The 21,093-nt window shown below is 34.0% G+C and overlaps 1 protein-coding gene across 1 annotated transcript; it reads right to left on the reverse strand.

Annotated features, from left to right (window-relative positions):
* Positions 1-5,146: 5,146 nt before the first annotated feature.
* On the reverse strand, positions 5,147-14,002 carry Smp_096370 (hypothetical protein; the record flags this gene model as incomplete). Its single annotated transcript, XM_018790550.1, has 4 exons — positions 5,147-5,188; positions 6,359-6,665; positions 6,714-7,305; positions 13,192-14,002. The coding sequence occupies 4 exons, from the start codon at positions 14,000-14,002 to the stop codon at positions 5,147-5,149; spliced, it is 1,752 nt and encodes a 583-aa protein (XP_018646181.1).
* Between the last annotated feature and the right edge of the window lie 7,091 nt (positions 14,003-21,093).

The following is a 21,093-nucleotide window of genomic DNA, read 5'->3' on the forward strand; positions in this document are numbered from 1 at the left end:
AAAGCGACAAACACAAAGGTCATAAGAACAAACTAAATAATAATCGAGAAAACTTGTATAAGATAATAATAATAACTGATTAGAGTTAAAAGTGCAAAAAAGCAACCACAAACATACCTATTACAGGAATAAGAGCCAAGGAAGGGTTAGAGGTTGGGCAAATCATTTCGGCACGCAAAATTCAGGCTTGAGTTGGTGGATTGCCAATGCCTCAGCAGTGCATAAAATATTGATTTGACCCCCCCCTTTGATTCTGTAGATTACTTTAAAAGACGAGTCTTTTGGAGCGATGTGTCCACAGTTAATTAAATGATCCTGTATTAAACTAGTTATCTTTTTATATTCTCCTTTTAAGAGCCTAGCCGGATAGTGTTCCGAGATGCGTTTGGAAAGTGATCGCTTTGTGCGGCCTATATACAAGTTTTCTTGATTATTATTTAGTCTGTTCTTATGACCTTTGTGTTTGTCGCTTTCTCTTCATATGTGTCAATTGGACTATTATGTGATCCATAAATTATTTTCTTCCTTACTCTTTGTTTAGTACATAACCTCATATCTTATTTATTGTCTAATCAATTTATAATGCAATCTTCCCTAGCCTCCTGTAGACATATATTTTCCATATAACTATATTATACGACTGTACAGCTTAAGTAAATGATTTCGTCGAAAAGAAAATTTTCTTCGCTGAATCTTTTATCTGTTTATTTATAATTCCCATCAAGACTGTTGCCTCGTTCTTTATTACTATGTAATTGTTTGTATGTACACCCAGTACGATAACTGATCGTTTCATGTAGATTACTTACCACATTTTCCTGTCTAACACTTCCACTAACACAGACTACTTTGATGCATATATTGAAATCCATCGACACTATGTGTAATAAATTGTAGAGTAATTTAGTTCTCCCAGTAAAATCAGAATGAGATCTTTTAGGTGACACATTTCTCTGAAGTACTGCTATATTATTATTTGTCTGATAGTATTGTAATTTTTTCATTTAAACTTATTTCTATATTAGCCATAAGTACTCAGCTCGCATTATCTTTAATATAAATCAGTGGGGGATCGTGGATGCGCACTGCTGAGGAGTCCCATAATAGGACGAAACGGCCGTCCAGTGCTTCCGGGTTTCCCATGGTGGTCTAGCTTCAATTGACTCATGATTTCAACTATGAAAATACTGAAATCTCCACAAAACCCCTTCTGATCTATAATAATAACAATAATAATAATAATAATGATAATAATAATAATAAGGTAATACTAATAGTAATAGTAATCAGATTCACAGAAAACATCAAAAAAACATAAAAATGTAACCTTTTTTTCTATAGACAAGAACAATTTTCATCCATTCCTCTTATTTTATGAATTTAATACAACTGTCCATCGTTTTAATTACAAACAAGAACAAAATAGGAATAACATTTTTCAATAAAAATGTTTGATGAGAAACAATTTTCTTATTTTTTGTTTTTGGTATGAGGAAAAACAGAATCAAAGAAAAAACACTTCAGACAAGAGAGAACAACAACACGAACAATCGATGTCCTAGTGAAAAAGAGGAGAAAATTGACTAGGCACTTTTCTTGATAGTTTACATAAATTCATTGATGAATTTTCAGGAAAGAAAAGAACAACGAACGTAATAGGGAATATGAAGTTTTTCTTTACTGAATGTGATGAAATTATTATAGTTTTATTCTTGTAATTATATAGGACAAACGTTTAGCCAATGTTTCTTGCTTCGACAAAGGGCATACTTAGCAATAATAATAATCGTTATTATTATTATTAATATTATAAGCAAAGATGGATAGTGGCTAGTAGTCCTTGCATACGCACAGTATGAACATAAGCCAATAAGAGACTGATCAATTGCTATCCTAAATAACAATGGGAAGATTCAAACAAACAATACCAAGTGAATATAAACTTCACACCATTGCAGAAGCACGTGGCTATCAGGACTCAGTAGTTAAGTGGATAACATGATGGCATTTGAAGCGAACGGTACAGAGTTCGAGTCCCAGAGTAAACGTTAATTCTGAGATGCAGGTACACCCAGCTGACGAGTCCTAAACAGAACGAAGCACGAGTCCTGGATCCCACTGCTAGCCACTATCCATCTTTGTTTATAATGCTTGTAAATTAAGTCTATATCGAGGCAATACGCACAGTATGCACATAAACCAATAAGAGACTGATTAATTGCAGTCCTAAACATCAATGGGAAGATTCAAACAAACAATACCAAGTGAATTTTATTATTATTATCAGCCGTATTTGAACAAAAGATGCTATACATAAAATGAAGTGAAGCTACTCAGTGAAACGCTGATATGAAAGTGAATATTTATTGACGATCAGAAACAGACGGAAAGGGTGTAACACATCAACATACAACCACGCTGTTGACAGTAAAACAGAGTGAATACATTAGCTTAACACTCAAATGTATGTCAAATAACCTTATGTTAAGACGAAGGCTTAAATCGTCACTCGATATAGCACAATTGCAGTCGAACTCATTACCAAATAACCAAACGGCATATAAACCATCGTGTTTATCGATTTAGATGCATGTGTAAACACAAATAAAGGGACCAGTAATCATGATATGCAAATAAGCGTGTTTGGAAAAAGTATCAAAATGATTATGAAAAATATAGATTTTAACGACCATATTATAACAGATGATAAACACCCATTTTTGTTTATCGTTGAGCACAAATATTGACAATTGATTAGCCACTAAATATTGACCAATATCATGTTTGCCTAGTCCTTCAGTGCCGATCAAATTTTGTCGATCAACAAACAGTGTGATTAATGAAGTAGTTAATTGTAGATATGTTGGTCCTACACGAGCTCAGTCGAGACCCAAATAGCTTAGTGGTAATTCCGCAGACTGTACCACTGGGTGAAGCGGGTTAGAATCTCATGGTAGGTAGCAATTCCCCTACAATTCCAAGTACGCTTTAATATAGACCATCAACTAGCACGAAATCTAAGTTAAACAGGGTTTCCCGCAAACAACTCTCACACTGATTCTCGTGTATTTTTTGTTAACGATTGTTACTTCAACTCCACATTGTTTATACAACCAACTTTAAAAAAAACTAGCGAAAATGAATGAATGTTAATGTAATTCGATATTGAAATATGAGCAGCAATTTCAATAGAAAGACTGAACTGAACAGCAATACAGCGCGGAAAACCTCCATGATACTACAAAAACAGTGGAAACAGTTGATTGACCACATTTATATCATAATTTTGTTGTGTGTGAAAAAATGTTCATGACTAAACCAAAATATAGCGCAGAGGTATATTTTTAATTAAAATAAATATTATAGTCAGGAGTTCATTTCTTCCAGGTATTAAATACGTAGGACCACAGAGACATACAGTAGTAGAATAAAGTAGTTGTTCAAAAATAATCTCTTATTTTCAACATTTGTTTATTTATAATCGAAACAAAAGCTTCTAAAACATGGAATCACTGGACGAGCATTTCATCTTAGTATGGGACTCCACATCAGAGCACATCCACAACCCTGCGACCAGGAATCGAACCCAGAACCTCTGGTCTCCCGCGAGAACGCCTACCCTGTGGACCAGCATGAATACGCACTGCTGAGTCCCATGCTGGAACTATGTTTAAACAAATTGAAATTATACGAAATATCAACACAATTTGAAAATGCTAGCAGAAAAATACTGATATGTGTAAAATATAAATTTCTATAAAGAACTTTAAAATGGATATAATCAATTATTATAAGGATATTTGCAGAATATATCGGAGAAGCTACTGCTATTATTATGAAATATGAAAAAAAAAACAGGGAATGATAAAAATTTTGAAGTTGAACTAAACATATTTGAAGCAATAGTTTCTAAAAGGTTTTACAAAACGTAGCTATTTATGTAGCCAAAAAGAATTTGAAGGTTAATCAATGGACTAATTTTCAATACAAAAATTAAATTTCAACCTCTTAATTGTTATAACCTTTCTAAATCTATGTAGAGCGGAGTTATTTTGAATATGATCTTCATATTTACTTCGTGTCTGACATACACATCAAGCAGGTGATGTGCAATCGAGTATATCATAGTAACAATACTGTTCGAGATTCTGAGGCGTAGAGCCTGTTGGATATATGCAATAAAACAGTGTGTGTATATGTGTGTAGATGCTGGAATTTTGGATACCCGAAAATATCTACCTTGTCTGTACAGTATGTAGATATACCTATAACCAGCCAACTGTAATTTGTAGCAAGAATTTATGTATATTTTTGTTTGCAGTATTGAATATTGGGTTTAAGGAAATAAATGTATTAGCAATATTAACTTTAGAGTGAATAGTAATAACTAAAAAAACTCTTCCAGTCATAAGTTGATATAGAATAGATCGGATGTAGCTAGCAGTGGAATCCATGACGCACATCTGTCATATTTTGAATTCATCGGTTGGATGTACCTGCATCTTAGAGACGATGTGTACTTCTGGACTCAAACCCAGTACCATTTGCTTCAAAAGCTATCCTTTTACCCACCAAGCTACTGGTTTCATATTAGCCAAAGAATAACTCAAACCATTACAAATTGAATTTCTCAGTCATGTAATTTATTCTAATAATATATGTGATAGCTGATAAATAATTATTCAGTTTACCATCGAATTAAAAATTAGTATCAACTTGAGAGTAACATACATAATTAACATCTTAAATTTACATAACAATATTATCAGATTTATCTTTTTTGCAAATACATCACAACAAAAAGCATGATTTTGTAATCTTAGTTCACCTACCATGTGTGTAGTGTGAAAATCAATGTAAACTCTTTACGGTCTAGTTAAATTAATTTGATTTACCTATGAACTAAATATGATAGAGTACTGAAAATTTTGACAAGTTATAATCTGTAAAAATAAATAAGTGATAAGAAATAAGTAATGAATACATGTATTTGCATACGCTAAGCCTGTGTAAATAGTGTCCACATGTAACTTTAGGGATTGAAACGAGGAGTTCAAAGCTCCGTGAACGGTACACGAACTTCTGAACTCCTTGAGAAATCCGTGCACATCAATCACCTGGAATACTTGATTAACTCTTCAAAAGGCTATAACTTCTCATTTAAACAATCACCGGCGATTCCTTCTAACTATTTCAAAAAATAAGTTATGGGATCGCTTCCAAATTCCAAACTAATTTATGTGACAAGTTACACGATTTAAAAAGCCGCAAAACTTGTCATGAAGTCATCTTTGCTCTTTTCTAGACGGCTTTTGCAAATTAATAACAAATTGGGTTATCAGGTGATAGATAGAAAACCTAATTAGCATTTTTTTTACCTTAATTTCTTAATGGTCCATCCATTGATAAAAAATTATTGCTGAGACACTTAAGTTTGCTAGGTTGTCACGATTTATTATCCTAATAAATGTAGACACACCTTTTCAAAATCTTGAAGAGAAGTATCCGAAAAGTGTTTACTATTTACGCGTTAGCATAAAACTCTTAAAGAAATATACATGTTTATCTTTCAATATAATGAATTTCCAAGGCAGAAATCATTGACTCATTCAATCAAGTATACGCAAAGCAGAAACTAGTAAATATGTACATCAGTTCAAGTTCCCATGTCAGCGGAGAGAGACACCAGAGTAGTAGAAGCAGTAACAGTATCAGTGATAGTAGAAAACAAAAGCACGAAAAATAATGAATTCGTGGAATAAGAAGAGTGGAATACAATAATTTTAAAACTTAGGATTTTAAAAAAGATAGAGCAAATGCACCTGTGTCATTGAGATTGATTTTGAGCCATATCACTCAAAGGTTTTAACTATTTGCTGCGATAATTGCCCGGACTTTAACCAGATAATCTGCACCTATCTAAACGGCTCAGTTCAATTGTCAACGTATTCAAGGACTGAAACCCTGTCTTGGTTTGGCAACCTTCAACTTTCTTCCAACCTTTCCTTATATTAGCAATCATCGCACTTCGAGGTACGCAGTTGTTAGGCAAAAATAATACATGTCCCAACCAATGCGGTCGGTAAAGATTCACTACTCCATCAACCGATTTGCTAGTATCCGGGCTTTGTAGAACCTGATTCGACAATATGCGCTCGGCTTAAGATTTAAAGTAGGATTTATTAAAACATTCTTTTTTGGTTAATAAATGTCGAAGTTTTGGGAAATAATGAATTTGCCAACAAAAAGCAATGTAGATCTATTGAACAACTACAAACTAGATAAATAAAAATGAGTTACATATAATCATTATTTTCACCATACAAAATCAATATTAAAAAACAAGTATTGAACTTACTTTAGAAGATTTAACCTTTTTTACTTCATTGTTTGATGAGGAGTCAATCGCTGGAAGTGATTCCGGACTACAAGTTTTTCTACTTTTATTATTATTATTACCAATATTATTCAAAAATGATATTTTATCTAAATCACTGGTGATCATACCACAACAATTGCTAATAATTGGATGTAGGTCATCCAGTGTATTAACACGATCACAGTGTACATCGATGAGATGATCAGCATTATTATTACTAGTATTAGTATTGTTATAGTTCATTGTAGTTGAATCTGGAATTTCTTTGATTACATTTTGTTTCAAGCTAAAATTATTACTACTATTATTATTATTATACGAAGAATCAGATGACTTGTTGACAGTTAAACATGGTGAATCACATGTTGACACATCATAATGATTTATTTCATCTATAACTTCAGAAGTAATTGAATACTTTGTTGAAATAGGACCATCAGTGCCAACTTCATTAGCACATACATGTGGATGAGTTGAATGTAGATGAAATTGTTGATGAAAATGTTGAAAATGTGGATGAATAAACGGTGGTGGATGCGTAGGAAGAGAATGAGGAAAAGAATGTATTGAATGAGGATGTTGTGCATAGGGATTCATATGGATTAAACTTTCATTGCTTGGTAGACCAGTAGATGGCAATATAGGATGAAAATGATGATGATGTTGGTGATGAGGTTGTAAATGCTGATTAGGATTTAAAATTAAATTTGTACCAGTTGTTGAAACATCGTTTGTTTGACTAAGTGACAACGGAACACCAGTTGGAACCATTGACAATGATGGATGAGTAGGATAGGGTGATAGAATGACATGAGTAAGAATGCCTTCTTCGTCAACAATTTGTTGAACTAAATGACCCGGAGGAACTTGCATAGGCATAGGCAAAGGTGGACCACTATTGGAAACCATTCTAACTGTGGCTGGACCTGAAGTTCATGAAAAATATCACATGTTAATAAAAGATATATATATATATATATTTTACTTTGGAAGAATATAACAACCGAATCATTATGATAGACAGTTAGACACGAATGAAATCAGTAGTTTTTAGGGAGGTTTTTTTGGTGTATTTGATAGTAAAACTTGAGAAGCTTGAACATAACATCTGAAGTCCTTTCCATTAAAATGGAAATTTTATCCAGTGCTCACCAGTTTCAATGGTACTCTCAAATGAGGGTAATCCATGATAAATATGAAGCACAGTCATTACCAATCTTTTTTAAAGTTGCAATTCATAATTTCTATTTCTATTGTCCCCTGTTCCAATCCCGCTCCACCTAATTCGGTTTTGGCAAACGGGTGGTATCATTAAATCCAGTACTCAAGTACCTAGTGAATGAGTTTTGAAAAGGTTGACGTTGTTTCCCCTTCGTATTCTTACCTTGTAAACTCGGACTGCGAAAATGTGATTTGTTCAGTTGCATAGTAGTAAATGGTAACAATATTACCTTCAAACAATTCACATAGTATAAGGTAAACGTTTTTATATATCACAATTATTAAATAGGTAAGTCATAATAGACGTAGAGCTTTCCATAGACAAGAATTAGCCTAGGTTGACACGTCACACTAGCAAAATGAAGTAAAATTAACATGATAAATAACAAGAGTAGAAATAACTCAAGTATTGTCACTAATGAGGAAGATTAAACGTTGGAGAAGGTGAATCAAGAGGGCTGAAGGAACAAATCCATTAAAATGTATGGTGAAGGAGTATGTTGGAAGAAAGTTAGGAGACATTAAATCAAGAAGTGACACGGGTCTATGAAGTAATTGATAATTGGACTGAACCTTGTTAATAAGTGTAGACGACCTGGGTTGGGTGTGTATGATTATCGTAACCAATGTTTAGAGGATTTGGGTGACATGTTTCAGAAGCGTTAGCAATGGAGCAGGTGCATTTATTTCTTGTCTTCCCCTAGAACCTAAGTCCCAAAATCTTCTCATACTTTTTTCGTTTTTCATACCTAATCTTTACTACTACTGATACTGTTACCACTCCTACGACCCTGCCATTTGTCTCGAAATAATTTTATCGCTGTGTGTTAATGTGGTATGTCAACTTGAATCGATGCACATGTGTCAGGTTCTATGTTACGTATGAATTACTGAAAATTTATGGATAATAAAATCTCGATAATGAAAATATTAACACTTTGTTGAACTGATTAACCTAGTGTTAATTATTTAACCTTTCTTGTTTCTCGATGAGGTCACTTTCTTTGTTGCTTCATTTCATATCCTTTTGATTGTTCTATTTCAAACAAATGATTGATATTATTGGAAGTTCGAACAAAAAAATTGTGTAGCACTGTCGGAAAATCCAGTCCTTCACAAAGTATTCATAAAAAATTAGATTAAACAAAGAATTTTCTCTAAAACATTTTAAAACTGTATGGTTAAAGTTTAACATCGCATTCTGAAACTTATGTGTTTATCGACTGATATCCAGAGATACTTCAAAAAGGTATCATAACAACCAATGTATTTCAGACCATATAATGATCGGTCAAGGATATAATAAGTCTTTCGAGTTTTCATTTTAATCGCTGGAGGCTGATTTAAGAGAATTATTATAAGTTCAGTGAGTATTACCATTTGAAATCTCCTGCATTATTGGATCTAGTATTCGATACCTCAAGTTTTCGTATAACATTCTCATTTGTTGGGTCTCATGTCTTAAGTCGACTCTACTCCACATTACCTAAAGAGTTATACACACTACCTGATCAGGGTCCTCGTGATTATCATAATATTCGTTGTTGAATGGAATGGTTAAAAATAATTCACAATGATGAAGATGAGTTCAATTCCTGCATTCCTTTGAACCTTAATTTCTACAATCACCTTGTACTTTTTTTCTATTCCACAAAATCATTTTTTTCTTCTTGAATCATACCGTCTATTCTTTTCTGCTATCATTGATGATGTCACTACTTTTACTGCTATGGTACTTGTGATAATTTCATTATTCTGTGCTGATGTGATATGATAACTTCAATTGATACATATACGTGCTAGATTCTGTGTTGTTTATAAAGCTGACAGACTGATAATAGCCGTATCTTATAGTTTTTATGAAATTGGAGAAAGTCGTAAAGTTACGTTAACTTCGTTTACTGGAATTTTATTTATTTATTTATTTAAACACATAAATATTGGTACAAGGAAGCACCAGATAAATGTGCGCCTCACAAATCTCATTTGATTTGTGTGAGGGCTGTGATACTGCCCAGGTGCCCAGACTGAAGCAGGTGGTTTTCTTAGGAGGCCACACACGGAGCCTTTGACCTGAAGGTCTAGTCCACAAGGCAGTGGAGCATAGTGAGGAGATGCAGTCCCATGGTAGCCGGTGATCAATGATTGATTCGTACGCCATTTGTTCCCTCGGGATACTGGAGCCCATGTGCACCATTGGTTTGGAATCAGGGTTTTCCAACTCCCCTAGGTGGATCCTCCACATCCACCAACCCGGTTAAAGCGCCGGACATTCGCTTTTCGTCTTTTCAATTTCGTAAACAACACCCCCGCTACGAGAAGGCAGTGAATAGGACTTCCCTGGCAGAGGCTATATATTCGCTGGCCATGTGAGAGTATTTCGAGAGGGAGAGCGGACTCTCCCCACTCTCGGCCGTACCAGGGGATTTGGGGGCTCATTTACTGAAAACGATTATTTAAACATAGAAAAGAGAAGCATTTGTTAAGAAAGTTTAAATGAAGACTAAACAGCTACAACAGCTACAACTCATAAATAAAAAAGTTATTATAGAACTTTGTCAATACATTCATATATAGAAGTGTATTTAATTGACATTGGTAATCCGGTAACAAATATTGAGTTTTAAGTCACTCTCACGTCTACATCACCTTGAGAAACTAAGTGCCAGTCATAATAACTTTTATATATGTTTCATTAAACTTATACATAAGCCCACATGTGCTCACTAGGTTGTTTTCTTTACATGCAGATATAACTAATGAGAACTAAAAAAAATATTTAACTGCAAACTACAGATTATATCCAATAGAGGAAAAATGTTTCACTATCAAAAATGAAAATTATTTATTGGAAATAGTAATAATAATCACTGTAAATATTCTCCTGTGTGTGTATGGAAGGATGAATGAGCAGTTAATATGATATCATAGACATATACAATTGTACTAATAAGCAAAAAAATTTTATTCCCTCATTTGAACGTCCTATACCATGATAACGTTTTTAGGCAAACTCAAGTATTACCTTAAAATTAGCAATTACTTTCTAAATAATTAAAATGATAAATCACCAGAGAATTATCAGTGTTAATGGTATACGTGTCATGATTTGTACACATTCTTAAAATTTACAAATACGAGGAATTATTCACAGAAGACAATGGTGGACGGTTGCCCAACTTCGTGGACTAATTGAAGTTAGACATTAACACCGTTGGATGACGGCCGGCTCAGTGGTCTAGAGACTGAGCGCTTGCGCGCGAAACCGATAGGTCCTGAGTTCGAATCTCGCAAGGCGGGGTCGTGGATGCACACTGCTGAGGAGTCCCACAATAGGACGAAACGGCCGTCCAATGCTTCCAGGTTTTCGATGGTGGTCTAGCTCCAATTGACTCATGATTTCAACCTCAGTATCACTTATTTAATAGTCCCAGTATATACGAGTAATACTTCGAAGAAATCTATGGTAAAAAGCTTTCAGTATACACATATTTTCTGTTTTCATAAACAACATTTCACGACCCACCAGGGCTGGTGAAACTTTCATGATAAGTAAAGTATTCAACGCAATTTCAATCCCTAAAATTTCAGATGAATAAAGAACTCCCATTAAAAGAATATCTACGACGAAGCATACCGAAATTGAGGGTTGTGAACAATCTGGACAAATATTGGAGTTGAAATTTTCGTTGAAGACTGCGATAAGCTCTAACCCAACCATCAGTATTCCAGTAGACAGCTTCAACAGAATTCATCTACTTTTTCAGTACACCTTTCGATGAAAAATACTACTATCTGGTAAATGAGTTGTTTTCACCCAGAAACTGAGTTAACTCTATTTTTACTGTCGGTTTATATTTGGCAAATGGGACTTTGTGTATAGGGAGTACGCCGATACTAATTTATTAACAACAAAAAGTTGAATTCAAGGTAGAATACCGGCTAACACAGGTAGAGCTATTTTTCGGTTTGAAGATTAGAGAATAACTTATGCTAATTCGCTATAATTATATTAAAGGTACACTATAAAGAGACCTCATTGTTTCAACTTATCTTGTGACTTAAGTATTCATTTAACTTTAATTCACGTATCTTTTTTACAGACTCATGCTATAAACCTGTCCAGCATCACTATGATATTCTACAGCAAACTTTTTATTAGGTTTGCTATCTTAATGAAAGCACTGATCATTGTTTAAATCAATCTCTATAATTCCTCATGTTGCAAATACCAAATATACAGAACACAACAACTACCTAAACAATCAGTAGACTAACACTTGAATACATATCTGATCACATAATTAGAAAGAAGTAATTTCAGTCGATATATGTGAGATAAAATGGTTTATTAGTTACATGTGTAGAGAATATATATATATATATATATATATATATATATATATACAAAGAACTATATTGAATTTCTGTTTGTATGTTACTGCAGGAGACCAGTATTGATTTGGTCAATAGTGGTTTCGGATTTTCAAAGATGAAAAAATCGTAAAGAAACGCTAGTGTTAATGAACAAAGGGACAGTGTTGTAAACATAAAGGAATTTTCTGTGGTATTATTCTCCAAGAAAAAAATATAACCTGAGACTATTACCCACAAAACTGTTGTAGAGAATTCAATTTATTAAAAGATTTTATACATTTAGTTCCCTTCACTATGGTGAATAAAGCAAAAAAATAATTGAACAGAATAACATGAATTTGTCTTATCTCATAAGGTCCTTATAAATGGTTCAAAACCTATAATATTTTGAAAAATCAGAATCAATGAAAGGTTTACATACTTATAAAAGTAAAAATTGAATAAGTATCATCATGGTAAAGTAATGAGTTTGAAGACATATGAAGTGCTATGAATAAATATCATAAGTGAGAAAAGGTTCTGGATGATCAGACATAGTAACAAGAAGTAATTGAGATAAAATAATCAATTGACTATATACTGAAGTAGTTGAACATTGATTAATAGCAATTGACAATGACATGGTTTAAGATCAGTCAGTTATAAAACAGTTATAAATTTTAAAGGAGTGACGGAATTAAAACAAGAGGAAAATAAATACTGCAGGAATGATGTAGAAAAAATGAAGACAAAGTTACCATGGTAAGAAAATATTTACAACTGTTAGTGATGAAATCCTAAAGCACTCTTAAAATCATGATGGGACAGTAGAATCTACCTCTTGATAAACATTGTAAAATTTAAATAGGAGACTAGGTTCAGATTTGATCATATAAACTCCTATTAATCTACTTAGATTTTTTATCAATTTAGGAACAAGTAAAAAGCACTCAACTAAACAAGATAACATTATAATAGGGTAATTGAACCTTTATCGTTCTGAAATTTGCTTATATTTCTATAATCATGAATCCAGCAGAGGTGTTGGAGATTTTCAGTTTGTATACTTCAACTGTTTTCAGAAAGCAGATAATGACAGAAAAGTTACGATAATATTTATCGGATGAAAAGTCAATATCTGTTTGATTCTAGAAAAAAAGATCACTAATTATCACTAATATAAAAACTTCTTAGACGATTTTGTAATACTTCAATGAAACCCATCATTTACTCACCAGGTATGTGTCGAATCTGGTCACCTACTCGAACTGAGAATGTTTCCCCAGCATCGACATGAACCATTACATAATAGTTACCATTTTCATTCAACAATTTGTTTGTACCAGTCGATTGGGAATTCGGAGTTTTAATAGGATTTGTTATTGTTCCATCAATACTACTAGTTATAAGAGGCAATTGATTGTGTGTCGTTGTTGTTGCTTCTAGTACATCCGATGGTGAACTAGCTTTGTAGTCATTATTTAAAGGTATATTCGATACCTGAGGATTAACTGATTGTAGATGAGCAGTAGATAGATTAGTTGAAGAATGATTCGGTAACATGTAAGGTCCTTGAGGATGAAACAACAATGAAGAAAGGGGTACACTAGCAGAATTTACCCCGGCCGCCGCTGCTGCTGCTATAACTGTTGGAATAGGAGATGGAAAAATAGATTTTGAAGCAGCCGGTATATGAAGATCTTGAAGAGAATTTGTAGATAGGTTGAATGTTTGAGCAATATTTTGATGTTGATGATGATAGGAATTCAACGTTTGCGGAAAATCTGAATTTCTTAGATTATTAGCTGGAATAATGCATATATTTGAATTAGAATTTTCAACAATAGTATTACTTAGCATAGTAGTACTATCATTTTGCAAACTTCCAGAATTGATTAACTCTGCATTCATATTATTAAATGTTGTTGTTTGTGCACCAAAAGAATAATTACATGGACTTATACAATTCTGACCATAAACAGATTCCAATTTAGGTAGACAGTTGTCATTTTTAATTATCATTTGACAATGTTCATTATTAAACATGTTGAGACTTGTGATAATTTACGTACGTTGAATAAATAAATCATATTCAGGTCAATAAATACTTGTCGAATAATTTTTGAGCAATCCTTCTATCAAATTACTTGTAGAAATATTATTTCTGGAATATTTTCCATGTTACATATAACTGAATTCCAACAGAAATCAATATTTAATATAAGTAAAGTGATTTAAGTTTAAAAGATTATTGTATATTTCTACCAGCTTATTATTATACACATAATTACAATAAGAAAGTATGCAAACACCTAATTCAAATTTGATAAGCGTAAAGTACCGGTTTTTAAATAGTACATTCGGTCATTTTAAGAAAGAAATTAGTGTCAGAAAACACTGTTTACACGACGCAGTGATCATACAAAGGTTTATTCAAACGAGTTATACATTTTGAGCATGGACTACTAGCATACCATTTGTCTGCCAAAGTCAACATGGATGTAGTGAATGTCCCATAACTGCAAACCAGTATTCAAAAAATGTTAGCAGCTTTTATCATCAAACCACCACATCAATTAACTATCAAAAATTTGTTTAATTTCAAACTATTTAAAATGGAACTATGAGTGATGGATTGTACACAAAATTGTCAAATGGATGCACATTACTCCTTTATTATCTTTTACCATTTGAAATTAGGGTACAAATGACAGTTACAAGAACTAAGGCTGATAGTTAAACATTAAAGTGGATGACCTGTAGTTGTTATGGCCTTGAAATGCTTATGCTTGAAGTCATCAATTGTTTTTATTTTTGTGTTCGATATTTGTATGTGTTATTTTTAAAGGAAAAACACCTATTCTGCTGGGTGGCTGTTTTTGCTTCCAATATCAATTCAGTTGGTGGTTTGTCATTAATCCGACCTCGTGAGAATCCATCACTTGACCACTTCATGTTATTGCATATTACCTAATAATCAGTATTAAGTTTGTTCACTTAACAATCTAAAAACCCTTTTTACAAAATCCTACTCATAACAACTACTTATACTAGAAAAAGTTCTCACATTCAGCCGGTTGTTGGTGTTATGCTTTTTATCTTTTCTATGGATAACAAAAGCACCACAACACGCATGAAAAAACAGAATTTTCTCAGATCTTTAAGTCTTACTTTAATATACAATAGCATTTACATGCATATGCACTATATTAAACGAACCAAGGCACTAGGAGTTAATGATGGCGATAAAATAGATCACACAACTAAACATCATAAATAGAAAGCAAAAGCTGATAGTAATATGACAGGTGTACTAATAGTGACAAAGATAAGAAAAGCTCGAATCAGTGTCTTGACATAGTTATCAATGCCTTGAGCGAGACTGTCATTTGTAAACGAACTAATCAGATTTAGGAGGATAGGCCTTGAATTTTAGAGCGAAATTCATCCATCCATTTGTCTAAAAAGCGTTTTTGCATTTTAGCTGATGTCAGTTTGTGATGAAAATCTAACCCTAACCAAATATTGTAAATCATAATCCTTATTCTTCAAACTGCTTTTTAATCCTCATTCAGCCCTAGTAAGTAAGTGGACATTTTCAGGGCCACTAAGGCATCAGCCAAAGGTCGTCTATAAATTGTAGTCTCACCCTGCCTTGATATGGTGATTTAATATTTTTCAAATATATAGATAAAACTGTATATTACAGTAGAAGTTGGTGAAGGTTTAATTGAAAATAATGCTAGTAGATTACATGTTGCTTTGACTTGCACGGTATAAGTTTTCAATATAATAAAAATAGTAAACAGCAAAACGATGGAAGTATAAATTAGATTGCTGTAATTTTCACACTGTCAAAATAACTGAAGTTCACAACTAATTAAGGCGACCACGAAATCTCTGAAGCAAGCTCTTGAAGAAAAGCGACTACATTTTTCTGCTATTTAAATTGATAGCCTACCCATTGAGTGCTAACGAAGTATGTCATGTGTCTATAAGTCCGTCCAACGAATTTTAAACTCAGTTGGCATAATTTACGCCAACTCGTCGCCAAGGCATAAAATGAAGCTTAGTTTATTCTACGAGGAGCATGAATAAGAATATCAAAGAGGATCACGAAGAATCATCTCGTTGTTGATAATGCAGCAGTTAGTTGGTTTATATACACAGTATTTCCACCATGAATTCTGCATGTATATAACAAATCTGTCCAAAAATAACGCAAAAAACATTTAACCGCCTATAATACACCAAATTCTGAGTCTTTATAAAACAATACCACGCTGTTGAGAGCATCTGTCACGGTTTAAAATCTTAGTGAATGATCAAATACGAATGAATTTAATACACTTAATATAGAGTACAGAAAAAAGGAAACGTTTTTGAAAATGACCATAAGTGGAACACTTGTGGTAAGCGTTTGGTCGAAAATACCTTATTATTAACTTAATATACCAACAAGTCTACTCACCAGAAAAAGTGAAGTTGAAAATAGCGGCTTTTATAAAGTGCAATAAAGTGAATATATAAAACTAAACTAGACGCATGGTACCTAATTCTGAACGAACAAAGGATCGACAATATTTCAGTATAAATATAAAAAGAATCTTCTTTATTCGGGTATTTGTACTAGTTGATGATTCCTTTAGTTCTGCATTTATTACGAATTTCAAGTTAATTCCCTTCAGTATTCATCAAGTTCTATGTCTTAAGTTGAACTATCCTAAGGATCCCTAGTTAGTAGACGAATCCTAATACTTCTAGTTATCATATTGCTCTTCCTATTTTTCAATCCTCTATCAGTTTAATCACTTTTCAGTATGAAATTTTTGTCTATATTATCTATGGTAGCCCAAAGTATTTAAATAACTTTGATTAGTCTGATATAGCTGCGACACAGTAAAAAATGCTCTTACCCAACGAGCATCAACTATGAATGAAAATGGTTTCTCGGTACTGTTGAGGATTATCCGTTATGTGAAAACAAGCAGAGGTACAATATAAAATAATGAATCAGATTTAGATTAACATATATCCGGACAGAAGACCTACAGGATGTGTTTATTCTTTACTAGCAAGGCTCTCTGCATGTCCAAACCTAACTTGGAAGGGTTATTTGAGTTTTGAATACTACTTATTACGGTACTTGTTTGTAAGATTTGCTTAATCGGTGAAAAAACGGACATCCCAATACGACATTTTTCGAACGTTGCTTCTAAATTCGTCTCCATTCTTTAAGTTTCTCTGACATAGTTGTAAAAAAGGAGCATACGACAGGTGAAAAACTTATTCCTACCATCTTATTAATAAGAATCAAATAACATTTATAGAAACATGCAAACCCCACAAAAATGAAGTCCTGTTAGTCTTCAACATTGATGTTGACCCCGTTATTCCACCCTAGCTGAAGGCACTCAGTCACACATCATGAATGAGTACGCTTTGACATGCATCCCTTGTAACTACTAGCCAGCTTAGATCAAATGCTTCTCGACATATAGATAGCTTTTTGAATATATATATTCGAACACTGTAGTGGCATTGGTTCCTAAACAAACTATCCTGGAAGCTGAACATGTAATTACTGAAGAGACTTACATTGAACGTGTTAGACTCAGAGGAGGTCGAAAATGGTGAACACGACTACAGAGGATCAGAATAGCCTGGCCTGACCATGCGGGCATGGTCACTTTATGTCACTTCTCGCCTTTTGTATCGAATATAGTACCCTCTTCCCAGTCTAAATATGTTCAGAAGTGCTAAACGTCATATCACTGACTATCACGTTGGGACGAGTCAGTGTAAATTGAGATGTGGCTTTCATGTCAGTGCATAGTTCAGGTAGTCACATCATGACAAATGTACAATTGTGGTATAAGTCTATTATTATAGTAGAAAAGATAAGTGTACTAATAGTGAACTAGACCGTGATTTCGCAACCCCATCATTTCTGTCTTCAAATTTGACTGGGTTGATGTCCTTCCATTATGAGGATATTATGTGTAAATTCGTCGTCAAATTCCAAATACCTGAGGCATTTTTAATGGTAAGCGAAACGTGATCTGGTATATAAGATAACTTACTGTGTGCCTGATCATTGTTTTTATGTCATATATCATTTTTCAAGTTTTATTTTTAGGCACAGCAGTATTTTTATGTTTTCGGATATTCTTTGCCGATTTGTATTCGACATTCGGTGTCCTCTGGCCGGATATCATCAGCAATAGCCTACTGTAGACGAGAACGAACCAGCTTGCAGATGAAGAGGAAATTAGGAAAATTCGTTGAAGGTGGGTAGGATTTATGTTACAGAAATCGTCAAACTGCATCATGAGGCAAGCCCTAACTTGGGATACTGAAGGGAAGTGAGAGAGTTGAAGATCGAAGGACACATTGTATTGAGAATTGATAGCAGATATGAAAAGCATGAATAGCAAATAGAAAGGATTGTTCAGGGTATAGTTGGAAGGAGAGTGTTTGTGGTCGACTTATGCTCCTCCACGATGGGTAACAGGCGTAAGTAAGTGAGTATATCTTATCTTCATCATGACGGAGCAGACACCCAATCTGTCTCATACTGAGACTCCTTCACTTCCACCTTTCAAATCATGCCATTCTGTCTGTAAAATATATAACCCTGGTTCTGTTTCAAAAGAAACAAAAAAGGTAGAGGTCCGTTTGTTCATCGGAATACTGTTTTTAGCACTGTACTTTGAAACTATACGTAATCCTAAACTTTCAGCTTCCTTTTGAACCACCCCTCTTCACACAGTCCTTTTTCCGTTCACACCTTATTAACGTTTGTTTTCTTTAACTTATTAGAATGCTCTTGCTTAAAAAGTACCTTAATAAAAGAGAATTATACTAAGTATTCATACTTTAATTATTCCACCGAAATTGACTCAATTTTGATAGGCATGAACATTGTCTGCTCTGATTCACATCCTTTCTTTTTCTCACTTTCTTTTTCAAGTACCTCGAGATGTGCCACTAAAAACACATGTGGAACATGTGACTTCGTCCATCGGTAATGACTCAGATGTACGGAGGGATATAAAGTTGTGGTTTCTAGATGCATTCAACTTCACGTGGATTTATTCCCGACCATTTGCTGCACGCCGTAACACAACCTCCATAAGGTGTGCCAACCCTTATACTGACAATTCTAGTATTACTAACATTATTTACATTCATATGTGAGAAATGTTATTCCCCTGATCCTATGAAAAGTGTGCCTAATAAAATATCAACCTCAGTAACCCACTACAGTGAGAACTGTATCTTCTGTAACAATTTGATTTTGTCTGTGAACTAGCATGCATCATGTAACATGTTGTTACTTAAGAATAAAATATTATTGTTATTACCACTATCATTTTTTGTTATAAAATATGGCCTCTTACATTAGAGAAAGATAGTCTGAGGCTGCTGGACATAGCAGAATGTCAGAATAGCGTTTACCAACGACAAGCTCACAGGGGCAAACTTCCGGTAGGCCACGTCTTAGGGTCATTACTTCCACATAGGGTGAATGAGCTGTGGCGAAAAATAAATCTCCAAAACAAACAGCTCTGTATGTCTTTGACGTTGGTGTTGACCTAATTATTTTCACCAGACACACCCTAGCTGAAGGCGCCCAGTCACGCACCCGCAGCTAATCACGAGTGGAAACACCGTGCTATGCATCCCTTGCAACTACTAGTCAGCTTGGACCAAATGCTTCTCGACATATTGATAGCTTTCCGAATATGTCTTCGAACCCTTTCACATCTGACTACTGATTTTTTGGGTCTCTACCATTCAATAATGAGGGCGTTACGTTAACAGCATCGTCAAACTACAAATACATTTGGAATCTTTATATTTTAGTCCATGTTGAGACAGTGTAGTCAGATGCATTTCCTCAAGCTCATATCATATACCTTTACTCAACCGCAATTACTGAACAACTGTAATTGAATGACGACAATGAAATATGGGTTTTAGTTAGCTTCAGATAACTTCTATAGACTGATCAAGTTATTACAGCACAGAAAATAGAAAGTGTTCCAGAAGTGTTCTTCCTATATGTTCAAATTTATTGACAACAAAAAGGATTGAATATGTGTTGGGAAGGATTTTCAATCTGTTCGAACTTTTAGCCACAAAACCATTTACACAAGTAACAGAAGACAACGTATATAGTACAGAAAAGTGGGAGAGCAAACTTAATGATCATATCAATAAGTAACATGACTAATTACGACAATACAGTGCCCAAAAGAACATCTCAAGTTCAGAACCTCAGCTGGCTGATGAGAGGATGAATGGAAAAACTCCAGACAACAATGTCCGCTTCGTACAGCATGAAGGATTTAATAATGATGATCAACAAGTCCTATGTGTGCCACTAACTGTATGACTCACCTGACTACTTTCAATATTTATGGTGTAAATATCAATTACATTTGCAACGATGTTTCGGCAACACAGTATAAAGCCTCAACAATATCAATGATGCTATCGAAACCATTTAGCCTTAGGCAAACCTGGATGCTGATGACATTCCATCCATTTTCTTTAGAAAAGCAGGACTCGATGCACTAGTCCTGTCTCTTAAAATATTCACCCTATATTTAGTTCCATGAACAAACTGAAAAATATGAAAGGTAGCTCATATGGTCCCCATACACACAGTAGGGTTAAAAAGCCTGATCCAGAAGCTAATTAGGGGTTTTGATACTCTATGATATAAACGAATACCAACTGTAATCTAAATGCCTTCATAGTAAACCACTCACTAGTAACTGTGAAGTGTATTTTTGACCAGTTTGACAGAAAAACATCCAACTTGATTGTTAATAGTTTGGTTCAATACGGCCATAAGAATGTCCTGGAGCATATCCAGGGGCAAGCCATGAAGTTGGCTAAGGGACTCGAATTCAAACCAGAGGAGGGACGGTTTGAATCACTGGATAACTGACTCTCAAAACGTAACTAATTTGCAGGAGATCTTACAGCAAGGTAAACTCCCTAAGCTGTCGCAGAACCTCAGTGTTTGAATATTCTTTCGTCCATGACACTTTTATAACTAAGGGATACCGACTCAGTCAAGTCGGAAGTCAAGAACAAATGAGTCTGAGTATATTTTTAAATGT

This window comes from Schistosoma mansoni (genome assembly GCF_000237925.1).
Source record: "Schistosoma mansoni, WGS project CABG00000000 data, supercontig 0062, strain Puerto Rico, whole genome shotgun sequence".
In the NCBI taxonomy this organism is placed as follows: Eukaryota; Metazoa; Platyhelminthes; class Trematoda; order Strigeidida; family Schistosomatidae; genus Schistosoma; species Schistosoma mansoni.